At 44.2% G+C, this 19025-nt stretch overlaps 1 protein-coding gene across 1 annotated transcript in view; it reads right to left on the bottom strand.

Moving 5' to 3' along the window:
* Positions 1 to 17778, bottom strand: part of DIAPH3 (diaphanous related formin 3) — a 1357913-nt gene extending 1340135 nt beyond the window's left edge. The window contains exon 1 of the mRNA XM_082245041.1: positions 17490 to 17778. Within this exon, the coding sequence (XP_082101167.1) occupies positions 17490 to 17570 (81 nt within the window). The 5' untranslated portion in view covers positions 17571 to 17778. The remainder of the gene's footprint in view (positions 1 to 17489) is intronic.
* Between the last annotated feature and the right edge of the window lie 1247 nt (positions 17779 to 19025).

The following is a 19025-nucleotide window of genomic DNA, read 5'->3' as shown; positions in this document are numbered from 1 at the left end:
TAGCTGCATGCCTCATAATGTATATATACAGTTTGAAAACAACCCTACTTTTCTATGTAACAGAGCTCTGCTAAATATTACTTACATCGAAATTGATCATATAAAACATAACCCCGGAGCAATAACAGAAAAGAACTACTCAAATAGCCCATTGTACATTGGGTAACTATGGTCTTCTGGGAAATCAGTGATAACACTCTGTAGGCTGCCACCGATAGGCCTGAAAATTCTAATTCGCTGCATGCCAACTCTGACTTGAGAGTATTTTAAGACAGATGTGGCCAGGCAATATGTATTTTCAGGAGGCCAGCAATGGATAGGTGGGCTTTTAATTAACATCTGTTAAAGCATCCACAAAATGTAGCTAAATAGCTAGTGTCATTTCAGTGTGTCATACCTATGTAGTCTCAATAACCATACAGCCTTTTTAACCACTTGCTGACCGCCCTATAGCAGTTTTATTGCTAGGGGGCATGCGCGGGCAGCTTCTGCTGTGAATATTCACAGCAGAAGCCGATCTGCAGGCGCCGGGCACTCGATGTCTGCCAGCAACTGCCGACCGCAGGGCAGAGACTCTGGCTATGTAAACAAGGCAGAGTTCCGTTCTGACGGGGGGGGGGGGGGGATGATGGATCCTGTGTTCCTGCAAAGGGATTCAAATCCATCATTCCTAATGAAAGCAACACACATACTAGACACAAACACTGGGTAGGCACACATTTAACCTTTTAATCACCCTAGATGTTTAACCTCTTCCCAGCCAGTGTCATTAGTACAGTGACAGTGCATATTTTTTAGCACTGATCACTGTATTAGCGTCCCCGGATCCCACAACGTTTGTAGACGCTATAACGTTTGCGTAAATCAATCAATATATTCTTATTTGGATTTTCCTTTAGATTTTTTTACATTTTTATTGGATATGTTTTATAACAGAACATAAAAAATATTGCATTTTTTTTCATAGGACAAAAAAAATAAAAAAATAAAAAACGCAGTGGTGATCAAAACAACAAAAGAGAGCTCTATTTGTGGGGGGCAAAAATTAAGAAATTCTATTTGGGTACAGAGCTGCATGACTGTGCAACTGTCAATTAAAATAACGCAGTGCCATATCGCAAAAAGGGGCCTGGTCATGAAGGGGTGTAAATCTTCCAGAGGTCATGTGGTTAAAAGGACAATGAAAAAACAAGGAATTAGTTAGATTTGGCTTTTACTGAGGAAAATTTAGAAAAGCATATACACAAAGGGTGGCTGGAAATGCAGGGTTGCTCTGATCACCTTCAGTCTAAACACTTTACAGAGTGCGATATATGACTTTTCAGCAAAAAATAATAATATTATTAATGCCTTCTGCACACTGGGTGTTTAGCTAGCAGGCATGAGATCCTGGTTTTTTAGTGTAGGAGGAAGGTGCAGGCTTTGCGCACTGGTCCAAATCTTTTGGTGGAGGGGGGGGGGGGATTATGGTGTGGGGTTGTTTTTCAGGGGTTGGGCTTGGCCCCTTAGTTTCAGTGAAGGGAACTCTTACGATGACAGCATGCCAAGCCATTTCAGATAATTGTATGCTCCCAACTTTGTGGGAATAGTTTAGCGATGGCCCCTTCCTGTTCCAACATGGCTGCGCACCAGTGCACAAAACAAGGTCCATAAAGACATGGATGAGTGAGTTTTGGGTGGAGGAACTTGACTGGCCTGCACAGAGCCCTGACCTCAACCTGATAGAACACCTTTGTTATAATTTAAGAATGGAGACTGCAAGCCAGGCCTTCTCATCTAGACCTCCAAATGCCTTTCTGGAAGAATGGTCAAACAATGGTCAAAGAATGGCCATAGCTGCAAAGGGTGGGCCAACGCAATATTGAACCCTAAAGACTAAAGGCCTGTACACATAATAAGAAAGTAACATTTCGCCCAATAATCTGCCAATTTTCGGATGGCAAGTATAGTGCTTTTGACAGCCAAATACGAATTTTCGTACGACAAAAGCTGGATGTGTCGGCTATGAAATTTTTATCGTACATGAACACAATGTCCAATTTTCATTTAATTAGTACAATTTTCGTCCAAAAAAAAAAATCAAAAAAGAACCAGACTATGTGTGCTAGGAATCTAAAGAACATCTTCAAAACAATTCAACACATGCCATCACTTCTCAAGTTGAACTCTGTCGTACGAGAATTTTCGTATGAATAAAGTAACCTTTTCACTTTCTATAGGAGACTGGCATGCAACAAAATACGGACGAAAATGTGTCAGATAATCTGATCGTGGGTAGGAGGCTTAACACTGGGATGCCATTAAAATGAATGTGCGAGTAAAGGCAGGCGACCCAATGTGGATGCATGGTTGTATGAAAGGAATTATTACAAATGGATATTTCTTTCTTTGTTCAAACTGTTTATGACCAAAGAGTACAACACACTCCTGGTTAAATATCACAGCATGGTCAACATAGGACAAGCGCACCACAATCTAATGAACATTTCTGAACTTGTAGAGAATATCTGCTTACAACGCTGGTAAGATGCCAGTAAAAAATTCTTATATAACAAACATTTCCATGCAGAAATTTGATAAACTGGCAGGATATTCCAACATTCTAGGCTTTCCATTTCAAAAGCCGTTTTTTTTTTTTTTTTTTTTTTTTAATGCAGAAAGGAATGTCAAATATATTCATCTGTAAAGCTTGTAGCTATAAATAGAAGGGACACGCGTCTATATAAATCAGTACTGCTCTTCCACACCTGTTCTTAATGTTTAACAAAGACAGAGCTAAATTCAGCAGATTACATGGATGCACAATATACAAGCAGCTGTCTTCCAAGGAATATGCCAGAAATTATCAACTTTGTAGAAGAACCATCAAAGCCCCAAAGGCCGCATTTCTACAAAGCTACCTTGAGGTGTTCCTTCCCCACTACATTCAGTTCAATTTACTTTCAGCATTTAAAGTGATACTAAAACAGAGAAGTGTTAATTGCCATTTATGTGAATGAATAAAATCATGCCACTGAATTTTGTTTTGTTGTTTAAACCCTCTAACCGTCTTATTTCTGTAGCACTGTTATGTGGTCACATGATCTTTCCATGTTCTTTGGCATCTAGGAAAAGGTCTTTGGGAGGGGCTTCTATTATTCACCGATGTATGCTCTCTACAGTGTGAGTCTGTGTCTGGCCAGCCCTGAGTGGTGATGTGTCTGTGCCAGTCACATGGCTTAAAAAAATAACCACACAGTCTCAAAAGAGAAATTCAAATGAGATCATAAATATAAAATAAATGTTTTACAGCTCCCTAGAAATCTTTATTGAACATCAGATATGTGTTTTTTGTGCATTAATATGATAGAGTAGACAGAGTCAGAGAGAATGGACATTAGCTTTCATTTTGTTCAGACAGCATCTGCAACCCAAGCTTTTTTTTACTTTACAGTTATTGGCAATTAGCGACAGTGCATCCGGAAAGTATTAACAGCGCTGCGCTTTTTCCACATTTTATGTTACAGCCTTATTCCAAAACGGATTAAAATCATTATTTTCCTCAAAATTCCACAAACAATACCCCATGATGGCAATGTGAAAATAAGTTTGTTTGAAATCTTTGCAAATCTATAAAAAAATAAAAATAAAATAGATAAATGACATGTACAGAAGTATTTACAGCCTTTGCCATGACACTCATAAATTGAGCTCAGGTGCATCCTGATTCCACTGATCATCCTTCAGAGATTTCTACAACCTGGAGTCCACCTGTGGTAAATTCAGGTGATTGGACATGATTTGGAATGGCACACATCTGTCTATATACAGTACATGTCTGACCACAGACCAAGCCATGAAGTCCAAGGAATTGTCTGTAGACCTCCAAGACAGAATTGTATGGAGGCACAGATCTCGGGAAAGATACAGAAAAAGGTTTGCAGCACTGGAGGTCCAAATGAGCACATTGGTCTCCATCATCCGTAAATAGAAGAAGTTTGGAATCACCAGGACTCCTCCTAGAAAGGCCACCCAGCCAAACTGAGCGATCAGGGGAGAAGGGCCTTAGTCAGGGAGGTGGCCAAGAACCCGATGGTCACTCTGACAGCTCCTCCATTTCTCTGTTGAGAGAGGAGAACCTTCCAGAAGAACAACCATCTATGCAGCACTTCACCATTCAGGCCTGTATGGTAGATTGGCCAGACGGAAGCCACTTCTCAGTAAAAGGCACATGGCAGCCCACCTAGAGTTTGCCAAAAGCACCTGAAAGACTCTCAGACCATGAGAAACAAAATTCTCTGGGCTCTTTGGCCGAAATGGCAAGCAACATGTCTGGAGGAAACCAGGCACCACTCATCTGGTCAATACCATCCCTATAGTGAAGTGTGGCGAGGGCAGCATCATGCTGTTTGGATGTTTTTCAGCGGCAGGAACTGGGAGACTAGTCAGGATTGAGGGAAAGATGAATACAGCAATGTACAGAGACATCCTTGATGAAAACCTGCTCCAGAGCACTCTGGACCTCAGTTAGGGGCTAATGGCCATCTTCCAAGAGGACAACGACTCTAAGCACACAGCCCAAAAAAAAATAAAGGAGTGGCTATGAGACAATTGTGGGAATGTCCCCGAGTGGCCCAGCCAAAGCCCAGACTTAAACCGATTGAACATCTCTGAAGAGATCTAAAAATGGCTGTGCACCAATGCTACCCACCCAAGACTTGAGAGGTCTTGCAAAAAAAAAAAAAAAAATAGAAGAAACTGCCCAAAAATAGGTGTACCATGCTTGTAGCATTATACTCAAAAATACTTGAGGCTGTAATTGGTGCCAACGGCGCGTCAACAAAGTATATTGTGCAAAGGTTGTGAATACTTATGTACATGTGATTTTTTTTTCATTTTTAATATATTTGCAAAGATTTCAAACAAAATTCTTTCACATTGTCATCATGGGGTATCGTTTGTAGAATTTTGAGAAAAATAATGAATTTATTCCATTTTGGAACTAAGCATTTTGTGAGTTTCTAGGTATACGTAATCAGTCAGTTTACTATATCCCACCCCCATAGTGTTTAGCAATAGGACAACATGAAGGAGGAGGGAAGGCAATGGTATTTACCAATATGTATTCACCCACATGTGTGACTCTATAGTCATGTGGGCTGCACACAAAAGAGGAGGAAACGAAGAGCTTCGAAGGGAAATTAAATTGAGCAAGCTCCATAGAAAACACCAGTCTGTCTACACAATGTCAGCCTACCGTGGGGACACACACAAGATGGGACGGACAGCTGAAAGAAGGAAGGAAGGATCAACCAGGTATATTTCACTTTTCACAAAACAAATGCTTTAGGGGCTTTGTGAGTATGCATACTCAGTTATGTAGCACGTAATTAGAGTTATTCATAGTCTGGGATTAGGGCACTTTAAAGCTCAAAACATTTACAGTAAACCCCTGCTCCATCGCGGTTCAGTTTTTGCGGTCCCGGTATATTGCGTTTTTTTGTAATGTTATTTTACTATATAAATCATTAAAGATGAAATATTTTTGTGTTTTCCATAGCTCTTGCTATGTCTCTCAGTATTTTTTATGTGTTTAAATGAGTTTCTATTGTTCTAAAAGTGTGTTTAAAGACCTTAAAATGCTTTTACACGTACAGTGACAGTAAAAAAAACATGCCTACAATGCATTTTAATAGGGTTTTTCTATTTCGCGGATTTTCACTTTTCGCGGCTGGGTCCGGAACGTAACCCCCGCAATGGAGGGGGGTTTACTGTATTCTGAAATTAGTAGCAATTATATTTACTTTTATTATACTGCACACGTGGAAAACATCAGCTGTGTGTGTATGTGTGTGTGTATATATATATTACATCATCCTGTATATATTCTAAGGTTAGCTATGAATGGGCAGAGGTCTCCCTATACAAGGCAGATGGGAAAATAAGTGCCCCTCATTCTGCAGGGCATGTTATGGCCGCCTGGAACTTTAGTCAGAAAATGAATTCCTGCTAGATCACTTCAGACTGGCCCCTTGTGCAGGTATACTGTATTTTCTGGCGTATAAGACTACTTTTGAACAAAAAAATCCCACAAAAATGGGGCGTCGTCTTATACGCCGAGTATAATATCTCCAAGGTAACCTAAGTATAAGTATTACCAGTAGATGTAATCTCTCAAGACACTGGCTGTGTGGGAATCCTGTACCGGTATACCGTATCTTCAGCTACTTACAGTGTACCGTGCTGAGCCAATCAGGGAGAGCGATGTATTTCTATTATTGAATGCAAAGCCTGCTCGGATTGGCGGAGTAACATCAGCCCGCCTCTCTGACTCGGACCAATCCGAGCAGGCTTTGCATTCAATAATAGACATATAGACAATAAAATACATCGCTCACTGTGATTGGCTCAGCGCGGTATGCTGTATGTAGCCAAAGCTACGGTACATACGGTATACCGGTACAGGATTCCCTGCACAGCCAGCATCTTGAGATTACATCTACTGGTAATACTTATACTTAGGGTACCCTGGAGATATTATGAAAGATTACATGTATTACAGCACTTGGGGTAACTTTGAGATCTATGAGAAATCTGATTTTTTTTTCAATGGTGTTGCCTTGCTTCAGAAGGGGGGTAGTGTTATACGGCAAGTATAGCCCAAAACCTATGTTTTAACTTGAAAATTAGGGGGTCGTCTTATACGCCGGAAAATACGGTAGTTATGGAAAAACAGTAGAAATTAGTGTCTGTGTGGTTTACAATCCAGTAATACTGTCTTACCCTGCTTTGAGCATGCTCAGTTGCTCTCTAATTTTAGGCACTGTGCCAAATATGTAGAGGCCGATCCGCTGACAGCGTAAAAATTTACTGCTGATTAGGGGCTCTGGGCTTCAGCAAAATGGTAGCCTCCAGCAAGAAGAAGCAGGAACAATGCTGGAGGAAATTTACAGCGCACACACTCATTTCGGTAGCATAATGCAGGTAGTGAGTGGGCTCCTATAGAAAGAAAAATTGTGCAGCAATGACCAGCGGAGTTCCACCCTGGGAATACTTTTTTTAATAAAAATACCCCACGATGCACTGCACCGGCCCCGCCGTCACTTCCGGTGTGCGCGCGTCATCCCTCCACAGCTTCTGGGCATGCCCAGAAGCTGTTTAAAAGGGAATGATGCGCGCGCACCGGAACTGACGTCGGGGCCGGTGCAGGCGCATTGATTCCTGGGAGCCAGAACGTTCAGCTCCCAGGAACCATTGAAAAAGCCAGGAAGTGACGAATCGCCGTGGCCGACGAGGGGAGGAAGAAGGAAGTAAGGCAAGTATATTTTCTCTACAAGGTAAGCAAAAAAAAAAAAAAAAATGGAATTATCCATTTGTTTTTCAGGTGACCCGGAGCGAGAAGATGGAGGTAAGTATAAATTTAGGGTGGAACTCCACTTTAAAGTCTAAGTTTACTTTCAGTAACATGTCACATATTACACACGTATTTAGGCTAAACATGTAACATGTTCCTAAGCAATCCCGTGCCCCCCACCCTATGACAGCAGCAGGAAGTTCCTCTGCCCGGCAGCCTTCGTCACATTTAAAATCAGCACAGCTGCATCATTCTTTCACATAGATTTGTGAATGAAAAAAAAAATAAAAATACAGCTCCTGTTTGCCACTGCAGCAAAAAAGTCTTGTAGTTTTCAGTGGACTGACCATGGCACAATAAGATACCGACCAGCATTACCCGCAAACACTACAGCACAATGAGGAGGTGATCTCGGTGTTCTCTCCTCCATTTGTTAGACTGACAGCACTGCAAAGGCAATAAAGGCTTTTAATGCAGTTCTTTCCCCTCCTGATCTGAATGCTGGTTATGGCATGCTAGCCTAGCACAGAAACAGACCAAGCAACTACTCAGGTACATTTCAAGTGGTTGTAAAGTTACATGTTTTAGGCCACTTTCACACAGGCGGACTGTTCAGATCCGCCTGTCAGTTTTTTTGGCGGATCTGAACGGTCCCCCCATGCATCCCTATGGGGCATCGGATGTCAGTTGAGACATGTCCGCTGACATCCGATCCATCAAATCTGGACGGATGGAAAACCTATTTTCCATCCGTCCAGCGGATCGGATGAGAACAGACCGACGGTCCGTTACCATCCGATTTCCCCCATAGAGATACATGGGCAACTGACAGCTGTGTCTCCGCACACAGCACAGAACAGCTGTCATCCGCCTGCTCAGCGGGGGATCATCAGATCGATCCCCCGCTGAGAAAAACGGAGTCCATCCAATGGACTCAGTGTGTGAAAGAGCCTTATACACCCTAATGGATTCTCTGCTTAAGGCCCCTTTCACACATGCGGACTGTTCATTTCATTTCAGCAGTTAAGTCCCGTCAAAATGTTTAAAGAGTTTGTCAGTTTACATTCGTTTTTTATCCGATTTGTTTTTTAAATGGAAGAAAAATAGAGCTTTGATCAGTTTAAAAAAAAAAACTGATGGCAGATGTAAACTGATCCCTTGATAAAGTCACGTGTGTCAGTGATGCAACGCGTCAAGAGGAACCAGGTGACGTCACTTCCGGCTTACGGCCGTAGCCGGAGGGATCTTGTGTTTGGCGCCGCATCCGCGGTCTTTTTGTTCACTGCTGTATATACCCTACTCAGATGTAAGTGTATTTTTATCTATTAAACTAGCCTGTGATTACATACTGCACCATGATGGTATTTATTTGAATCCCCCTATCTGAGAACTTTTGCGTGGAATGGGAGCCATTTGACCACCATTAGCAAGTCCGCTGTCTTGGAAGGACATAGAGAGGAGAAAGAGGAAACATACTAAGAAGCTAGGAACCCCCCTCCCCTGTTTTGTGACAACTATCCATTTGTCCATCCATCCGGAGGTGATCCATCCCAGAAGCAACCATTTATCTGAATGAGATTATTCTCAAACACGCTCTGTTGAGTGTGCAGTGAGGTTGAGCGGCTAGTGCACACTTTTGTTGGATTTGAGCTCACGATCACCAGACAACAGTGCTTTTGCATTAATTTCTGGGTGTTTATTCACGGAATTTTTCTCTAGTCACTTTATTGGGAATATCACTTATTTATTCACTTTATGGACTACATATTTATTTTTTTGCAGTTTTTTATGATTGATTGGATTTATTAATGAAGAGTTTTTTTGAGAATTTGTCCATCTGTACATCATATTTTATATATTTTTTCCCTCATATTTGTACTGACTGTTTGGACTTATCTATTTTTAATCAAGACATAGGACACATTATTTGGTTTATCCACTATACCTACACCTTTCATCCATCTGTACCGTTCACTCGTTATTAGTCTGCTCAATATTATCTTCTTATATTGGAATGAATGGTTGAAGATTATCATCTACCTCACAGTTTTAATTATCACATAGGACACACAATTTGGTTTATCCACGATACCTACACCTTTTATCCATCTGTACCGTTCACTTGGTATTAGGACACATTAGTTATTAGTTTGCTCAACACCATCTTTTTTTATTGGATTTTACTGTTGAGGCTTATTATCCCGTATCATCTATTTATTGCACATAATCGTCCACCTGCACGAATATTTTTTAGCAACACTATATTTTTTTAGGATCAAGATTTTCACATGAATTAGCGCCGATTTTGATTGATTTTATTACATTTTTATACAGTGGGGACACTGATTGGAATTTGGCTGCTTTTTCTTATTGCGGTTTTGCACATTATTAGAATTTTTTTATCTTCTTATTGTTCTTTATAAACACTCCACTCACGGTCTTTGGGGTCAGATTTTCTTCCGGGTAGCGCATTGGTCCTCGTCATTTTTAGATGTAAACTGATGATCATCCATTTTTCCATAGAGATGCATTGATGTCCGTTTTTCATCTGTCAACGAATAGATTAAAAAAACAGACAAACAGACAGCATGTGTGAAAGAGGCCTTAAGTCCCATTTCACACATACGGACCGGTCCGTTCATTTTATCAGTTCGGTCACATTTTTTTGTCATCAGTTTTTTTCAATCAACATCAGTTTTTCACCCTTTGGCATCCAATTCATTTTTTTAAACGGATGAAAAATAGGGCTTTCATCCGTTCAAATAAAAAAGGATGTTGAGGGAAGCGGATGAAAACCGATGTAAATGAATGATCATCGATTTACATCTGTTTTTCCATAGGAAAGAATTGATGTTCATTTTTCAACAATCAACAGATGGATGAAAAACGGATGGTCCGTTTGTGTAAAAGGGGCTTTAAATATTTAACACCCCAAATGATGGCTGAGCGGCTCTCGTTCTGGGACTCCGTCGTATGATGGCGCACCAGAACGGCCCCTCTCGTGCGCCCACGGGGCGCACAGTGGGGCGATCTTGGCCGCGCCGTGTTGCTAGGACACTGTGTCACTCCGATCTTGTTAAAAAGCCAATGACATGACTCTTTACCCATGTGATCGGCTGTGTCCAATCACAGCCTGGTCACATGTAAATGAGGAAGTGCCATTTATTGGCTCTCCTTGCCTCACACTGTCAGAGTGTGTGGCGAGGAGACAGGTACTGATCATCAGTGCCCTGATTATGGAAAAGTAAAAAAACAGTGCCCACCATCAGTGCCTGCTCCTCTATGCCGCCCGTCAGTGCCCCAGTGCGGCATATTAGTACCTCCTCATCAGTGCCACCTCATCAGTGAAGGAGAAAAATTACTTATTTTCAAAATTTACAGAAAATAAGAAAAAAAAAAAAAAAATTTCTCAACATTTTCTGTCTTGTTTCTTTTTTTTTTTTGTAAGAAATAAAAAACACAGCAGTGATTAAATACCACCAAAAGAAAGCTCTATTTGTGTGAAAATAATGATAAAAATTTCATATGGATACAGTGTAGAAGGACTGCGCAATTGTCATTCAAAGTGTGACAGCGCTGAAAGCTGAAAATTGGCCTGGGCAGAAAGGGGGTGAAAGTGCACTGTATTGATGTGGTTAAGTTAGGGCTGGGCGATAAATCGATTTAATCGATTTATCGTTTTAGTTTGAAACGATTTTTTTATTTAAAACTCGAGTTTTTTTATACAATTGTTTTTTTTCCTCCACCTACTAGTCCGCCGCACAGGAACCGAACTCTCCCCAGTATCGGACCACCGCCGCCGCGCCGCGCCTGGATGTGACGTCAGCTGCGGGCGGTGCGTCCGTACAGGGGCTGCGGCGCGCTGTGATAGGTACACAGAGAACTCCCCGGCCTGGATGTGACGTCAGTCAGCCGGGAGAGGAAGGGGGCGGTGCATCTGTACAGACCAGGGGCTGTGATAGGATAGGTACCTATCCTATCACAGCCCCTGGCCTGTACAGACGCACCGCCCTCTTCCTCTCCCGGCTGACTGACGTCACATCCAGGCCGGGGAGTTCTCTGGTCTCAAACAGAAGAAAGGGCAGAAACCTGTCTCTTCATAATGCCAAGTGCCACTTGTGCAGGCCCAACTGCAGGAAGGAGAAAAGATTTAGCAAATGGAGAAAATGCTAGGAAGAAAGCCCCAAAGCCCATACGTTCACTGATTTTGCGGGAAGTAGTCACTCTAGATTTTAGCATTGTAGGAAACCCACAAATTTAGAGATGCCCCTGTCTAAAAACCAGGACTTCAAACAGCAATGACCATTAAAGCCAGATACTGTGAAGCAAGATGGTAAATTGGTCCTTGAGACAAGGTTACCAACAATCTGGAAAAGCCCATGGAGCATCTGTCAGGACCTATCACAGCGCGCCGCAGCCCCTGTACAGACGCACCGCCCACAGCTGACGTCACATCCAGGCGTGGCGGCGGTGGGGAGAGTTCGGTTCCTGTGCGGCGGACTAGTAGCTGGCTGAGCCCAGGTGTGTGTAGTTACGTGGGGGCAGGCGGAAAAAGGAGGAAAAAAGCAGAAAAAAAAAAAAAAACAATTGTAGAAAAAAACTTGTTTGAAAAAAAAAAAAATAGTTTCAAACTAAAAAAGGTGGCCGGTTACTGGGGAGTTCTCTGACTGTACCTATCACAGCGCAGCCCCTGTACAGACGCACCGCCCGCAGCGGACGTCACATCCAGGCGCGGCGGTGGTCCGTCAGACACATATACAGCTGCAGCGCTTCTCCTTCTCCTCAGTCCTCCCTCCACACAGTGAGCTCTCCTCCCTCCCCGCTCAGCGCGATATGAGCCAGCCCCCGCGTCTTCTTTTACTGTCTAATGTCTAGTCTATTAAGTCCCCGTTCACACTAAGGCGACCTGTGAGGCAACCTGGTCACCTCACAGGTCGCCGTAGGTCGCCTCCCATAGGGAAGCTGCGGACCCCTTCTAATAGGAGCGACACAAGTCGCTCCGACTTAGAAAAAGGGTCCGGAGCTTCTTTGGGGCGACCTGGAGGCGACCGCCATAGACTTCAATGTTATGAAGTCCGTGGCGGCCGCTCCGAGGTCGCGACGCGCTGCTCGCACCGCGACCTCGGAGGTCGCGGTGCAAAGTAGCGTCGCTTGTATGTGAACGGGGCCTAAAAGAACAACAACACAGTCAAAAAATTAACAACATGGCAGCGTGTACTTTTTGTTTTGGGATTCTATGCATTTTAACTCTTGAGGAGTTAAAATAGCAATAAAGTTGCACTTTTGACACTATATCTGATGTCTGCAGTCATTTTTTAAGTGCATTGGAAAAAAAAAAAAAAAAACACCGAGAATCGAAACTCGAATTTTTCTTTAAAAATCGAAGATTTTTTTTTTTTTTTTTTTTTTTTTTTTAGGCAAAATCGCCCAGCCCTAGGTTAAGTTAAACATTATGTGCACAGAATCCCCCCCCCACCCCCCAAATACTTACCTGAGGTTGATCTCAATCTAGCTTTCTGCTAGAGATCTAGCCCTCTGCTCTCTCCCTCCTCACAGGACAGAGGCAGCAGTGGGAGCCACTGGCTCCTGCTGCTGCCAATCAAATCCTGGTTGGAGAGAGCGGAGGGACGGAGCCGTGCGGCGCTCAGTGTGTCCATAAACTTGGGATTGAGCCCCTGGAGTGCCTCCATAGTAAGAGGCTTGCTGTTGGGGCACTTGGCAGGGGGAGGAGCCAGGAGAGGCTAAGAAGAGGAGGATTGGAGCTGCGCTATGAAAAACCATTGCACAGGGCAGGTAGGTATACCACGTTTGTTAGAAAAATATATATATATACATTTACAATCACTTTCAAGTCAAAACTTTTTATTTCTGTTTTAGATTGACTGGAAAAAGGATCCCAGCTCTAAAGTTATATTGCCGTCTTTAATCCAGCTAGGGAGATTCTGCCTTTCTATTTGTCTGAGCAGACATAATACATAGCAATACAACATAAAATATGTACATATTTACCTACACCTAAAGAAAACTAGGATTCTACCACCCCCTCTAATCCATCCTGCCAGGCTTTCTACTTATAACTGGTGCTGTTCTGGGTGTGGGGACCACTAATTAAAGTGCTTCTAAAGTCAATACTTTTTTTCCTTCACACATTCCCTGCATTAAGTTAAAGTGGAGTTCCACCCATTTTTGGAACTTTAGATCTATGTAATCCCCTTTAAAACGGCTTTTACCAATGGAAACTTGCTAGTAAATACCTTAATTTCTGCTTTATTCCTCCTCTCCTCACTTCCGGGTCCGATCGGCGATGACGTCATTCGGCGATTCGCAGTGTCTGCTGGGATGTATTCTATTCCAGAAATCTTGCAGTAGCTGAACTGTACTGAGCCGTGCCTGCCCCGCCTCCGCTCCCTCTCATTGAGTTGTATTGTATGCAATGTATTAAGGCTGTTCTCTGCCCCGCCTCCGCTCCGCCTCCTCTCATTGAGTTGTATTGTATGCAATACAACTCAATGAGAGGAGGCGGGGCGGAGGCGGGGCAGAGAACAGCCTTAATATATTCATACAATACAACTCAATGAGAGGAGGCGGGGCGGAGGCGGGGCAGAGAACGGCCTTAATACATTCATACAATACAACTCAATGAGAGGAGGCGGGGCGGAGAACGGCCTTAATACATTCATACAATACAACTCAATGAGAGGAGGCGGGGCAGGCACGGCTCAGTACAGGTCAGCTACTGCGAGATTTCTGGAATAGAATACATCCCAGCAGACACTGCGAATCGCCGAATGACGTCATCGCCGATCGGACCCGGAAGTGAGGAGAGGAGGAATAAAGCAGAAATTAAGGTATTTACTAGCAAAAAAAAAGTTTACATTGGTAAAAGCCATTTTAAAGGGGATTACATAGATCTATGTATTCCAACCTATTAAAAATGGGTGGAACTCCGCTTTAAAGTCCCAGAAGTTGTATTACCCCCCTCACCTCCCTAAATACTTACTGGAGTCCTCTCTCAATCCAACGCTGTACCCGTCTGCAGCTCCTCTCTCCTCACAGGACACAGAGGCAGCTGTCAATCAAATCCTGTGAGGAGGGAGCAGAGGGCAGAGCTAAGCTGCACTGTGTGGGTCTATAGAAGTACACAGCCTAGCTCGGGAGTGTGTCCATAGCAGCCGGCATGGTGGATTGTGTGAAGGAAGTCAGCGGATTATGAATGGCCTGTCTTGATCAGTACCACAATACATAGCGTATGTACAAAATGTGGTGTGCTTTATGTACAGCACAAGATGAGGAATTGAAAATGGATGGCAATGAAACAAAATGTGCAATGTACTGCACCCAACTACAACCCACAGCTGTGCACACTCATCCGGATCTGTCTATTACTCATACCTTCAGGAATCCCAACCTACATCACAGCACAAGGATTCCGGGAGGACAGGAGGGAGATCTGCTCTCCCCAGGAAAGGATTCCCATGATCATCCCCCACTAATCACACAGTCAGGAACACACATGGGAGATTGGAAGGGACACCCTCCACATACAAAACAACAACAATCATCCGTTTCATAAACACAAACATTTGTCATCAAAACTGAAATCTCTCCAACATGGCCGCCACACAGGAACGAACGTATGGAGATAATCTGATGTAAGGTCCTGCCAGCTATCACACCAGAAACATAAAGCACAGCTCTGCCCATATTGTACTTTGTTTTTGTTTTTTCATCACTGCTGAATAAAGTGATCACAATGCTGAGTATGAGAAGACCACACACCTCTATAACTGGGGAGGTGACAGCCCCAACAGGACACAGGCCGTACAGGCCCCCCTGACGGGACACAGGCCGTACAGGCCCCCCTGACGGGACACAGGCCGTACAGGCCCCCCCTGACGGGACACAGGCCGTACAGGCCCCCCCTGACGGGACACAGGCCGTACAGGCCCCCCCTGACGGGACACAGGCCGTACAGGCCCCCCCTGACGGGACACAGGCCGTACAGGCCCCCCCCTGACAGGACACGGGACCCTAGAGCTGCACGATTCTGGATAAAATGACAATCACGATTTTTTTGCTTGGAATAAAGATCACGATTCTCTGCGTAACATCTTTTACATTGTAAAAAAATATTGGGCTAACTTTACTGTTTCATTTTTTTTTTTTTTATTCGTTAAAGTGTATTAATTGCGTTTGAAAGACTGCTGCGCAAATACAGTGTGACATAATAAAATGGCGATTGTTGTAATATTTTCTGTAGGGTCTCTGCTAAAATATATATATATATGTTTGGTCGTTCCAAGTACTTTTCTAGCAAAAAAACAGATTTTAACTTGCAAGCAACAAGTGTCAGAAAAAGGTTTAGTCTTTAAGAGGTTAAATTTCCCTCCTCCGGCAGACAAAAGGAAAAGATACATTGTATGCATTGTGTTTATACTTAAAGAGGTTGTAAACTCATTAGTCCCGTTCACACTGGGGCGACCTGTCAGGCGACCTGGTCGCCTGACAGGTCGCCTGGCATAGAGAAGCTGTGGACCCGTTATAATAGGAGCGACACAAGTCGCTCCGACTTAGAAAAAGGGTCCGGAGCTTCTTTGGGGCGACCTGCATTGACTTCAATGTTATGAAGTCCATGCCGGCCTCTTCGAGGTCGCGGTGCGAGCAGAGCACCGCGACCTGTGAGGTCGCCCCGTCAAGTAGCGTCGCCCCAGTGTGAACAGTTTTTTTTTTTTTTCCAACCTGAAAGAGAAACCCATAATGAGCTAGTATGCAGTATGCGCGGGAGCTGACGGTCACGTCACGGGGCTCTGAAGGAACGGCACCAGTGGCAGTTCCTTCAGAGCGCATGCACCAGTGACGTCACTGGCTGCATGTAAGGTAAATATCTGCTAAACGGTGCATGTTCAGGAGATATTTACAGTACCTATAGGTAAAAGTGTCAGAGGAGGGTTTACTTCCTCTTTAACAGGGAGACTGATGTTGATAGGCATTTGCGGGAGGCTCTCTTTTTTTTTTCTTTGACAGCTGTTCTCTGCTCCCTCACAGCTATGTAAAGAATCGAGCAAATGTCATGTTAAGATCGTCGGGGGGGGGGGGGGTTGTGAATCAAGATCGCAATTTTTTTTTTACAATTAATCGTGCAGCTCTACAGGCCCCTGTGACAGGCCCCCATGACAGGACACAGGCCGTACAGCCCCACATATTCAGCAAAGAGACACTGCCATCCAGGCCCCTTGGGATGCCCGAGTCCCCTACATGTATATGGGCTGGCTGCCCCCACCTCAATGGGTGACAGGTGACAGTCCCTGATAGGACACAGACAGTAGGGGGGTGACAGTCCTTGATAGGACACAAACAGTAGGGGGGGTGACAGTCCTTGATAGGACACAGACAGTAGGGGGGGTGACAGTCCTTGATAGGACACAGACAGTAGGGGGGGGGGTGACAGTCCTTGATAGGACACAGACAGTAGGGGGGGGGTGACAGTCCCTGATAGGACACAGACAGTGGGGGGGGGGGTAACAGTCCCTGATAGGACACAGACATTACGGGGGGTGACAGTCCCTAATAGGACACAGACAGTAGGGGGGGTGACAGTCCCTGATAGGACACACACAGTAGGGGGGGGGTGATAGGACACAGACAGTAGGGGGGGGTGACAGTCCCTGATAGGACACAGACAGTACACTCCAATGACAGGAGGCATGACAGTCCGAGATGATATAGTTAGAATCCTGTAAAAGTAGAAGGGAAAGTCCCTGGCAGCACACTTCTACAATGGGTGAGGTGACAGTCCCTGGACAGGACATAGACAGGAGAGGTGACAGTCCCTGGACAGGACATAGACAGGAGAGGTGACAGTCCCTGAGATACAAATAGCATACTTCTACAATGGGTGAGGTGACAGTCCCTGGACAGGACATAGACAGGAGAGGTGACAGTCCCTGAGATACAAATAGCATACTTCTACAATGGGAGAGGCGACAGTCCCTGACAGGACATAGACAGGAGAGGAGACAGTCCCTGAGATATGAACAGCACACTTCTATGATGGGAGAGGCGACAGTCCCTGACAGGACCCAGAAAGTAGGGGGGGTGACATTCCCTGATAGGACATGCAGACGTTGTCACACACACAGTGTCCCCGGATACTCACAAACTTAGAGAACTTCCTGTCCCCATCCTCTGGGTTCGGGGTCTCGGTGTAGGCCGGGACGGCTCTCTGTTTGCGGCTCATGGTGTGCCGGCCGGTGTGTGAAGGGAAAGGACTGAGTCCGGGATGGAGGGAGCCGTCACCTGAGGATTAGTAGGAATCCGATTACCGCTGTGAGGTGGAGGGGCGGTGATCCACTTATGTCTGAATCCGATCTCATACAGCGCTACGAGCCGGCCACACACTTCAATCTACCGCCAGGCTCAATGTTCCCGCCAGTCCTACCACACCCACTACTTCCCACTTAGCCAATAGGAAAGTCCCGAGGCTCTGCCATGCACAGCAGCCAGCCACTCGCAGAACCTCCCCTGGCATCCTATGACTTGTACGATATTCAGGCGGCCATCTTTGTGCCTGGCACAGACCTTTGAGCTCTGTCTGCTGCTCTGGTATCGTTCAGTTTAATGATTGTCGTCGCTTATTGCTCCTAGCTGTCCTTTCTTCACTCAGCCTCATCCATCTGCATGGCATTCCTCCTCCTCAGGCGTTCTCCTTTTTTAAGACTTGTATTAATATATATATATAGATCTCTAAAGTTGAAATCCAGGAAACCTAAAAATTCACCCTTAGGGTCTAATTCACATGTAGTGTGGTGACACGCATCTTACCGCATTGTAAAACACCTGGCACCACAAGGACACAGAAAACAATTGTTTCATGTGTGTCCCATTCACTGGAATGCAGCCCGCTGTGCTGTAAGTATGCTGCAAAGAAATGCAGACATGGGCTGACCAGGGACCAGCATCACTGTGTCAATGTATAGAGGAGAGGGAGATCAGAGAACATCCTTTCACTGATCTCCCCTTCCCGATTATTTTTTATTTCACATGCCTGACAAAGGGGTCCTGCGTTGCTCTGAAACGTTGCACTTATCCTGTTGTGATGTGATCTTTCTGCAATAAAAGCTTTGAGCTACAATTCGAGATCCATGGTGTGCTGGCAAACATTTGTATTTATCTGTGATATATCCAGTGTCCAGCTGGTGATCGCCGCAGCACCCACTACAGATGAGGCTTTAACCCAGGACGTGTGCGATTGGAATTTGAACCAAAAAAAAAAACTTCCTGTTATTGACTTGGAAGCAATGTGTAAAACGTCCCTTCCAGGTCCTTGTATTACTGTTTCCAGCCAGTATGGCAGGGGAAGAATCAAATGTACAGCAATCTGCACTCCCTAATGGCCCGTACACATGATCAGAAAATCGTATGAAAAATACCGCTCTCTGAACGATCGTACAATAATCCGTTCGTTAGTACAGTACACAGTTTTTGAGAGTCGATCACGACAGTTCATCCAATATTATCCGAAGGGACAAACACAAAAATGTTTTTTGTATAATAATACCAAATAGTAGGATTTGCATTTAATCAGTACATTTGTCGTTCAAAAATACAACCCGATTCCAAAAAAGTTGGGACACTACAAATTGTGAATAAAAACAGAATGCAATGATGTGGAAGTTTCCAATTTCAACAATTT

The sequence above is a fragment of the Pelophylax lessonae genome, assembly GCF_965119305.1.
Source record: "Pelophylax lessonae genome assembly, chromosome: 2".
Classification (NCBI taxonomy): Eukaryota; Metazoa; Chordata; class Amphibia; order Anura; family Ranidae; genus Pelophylax; species Pelophylax lessonae.
This window is presented reverse-complemented; position numbering and strand designations above follow the sequence as displayed.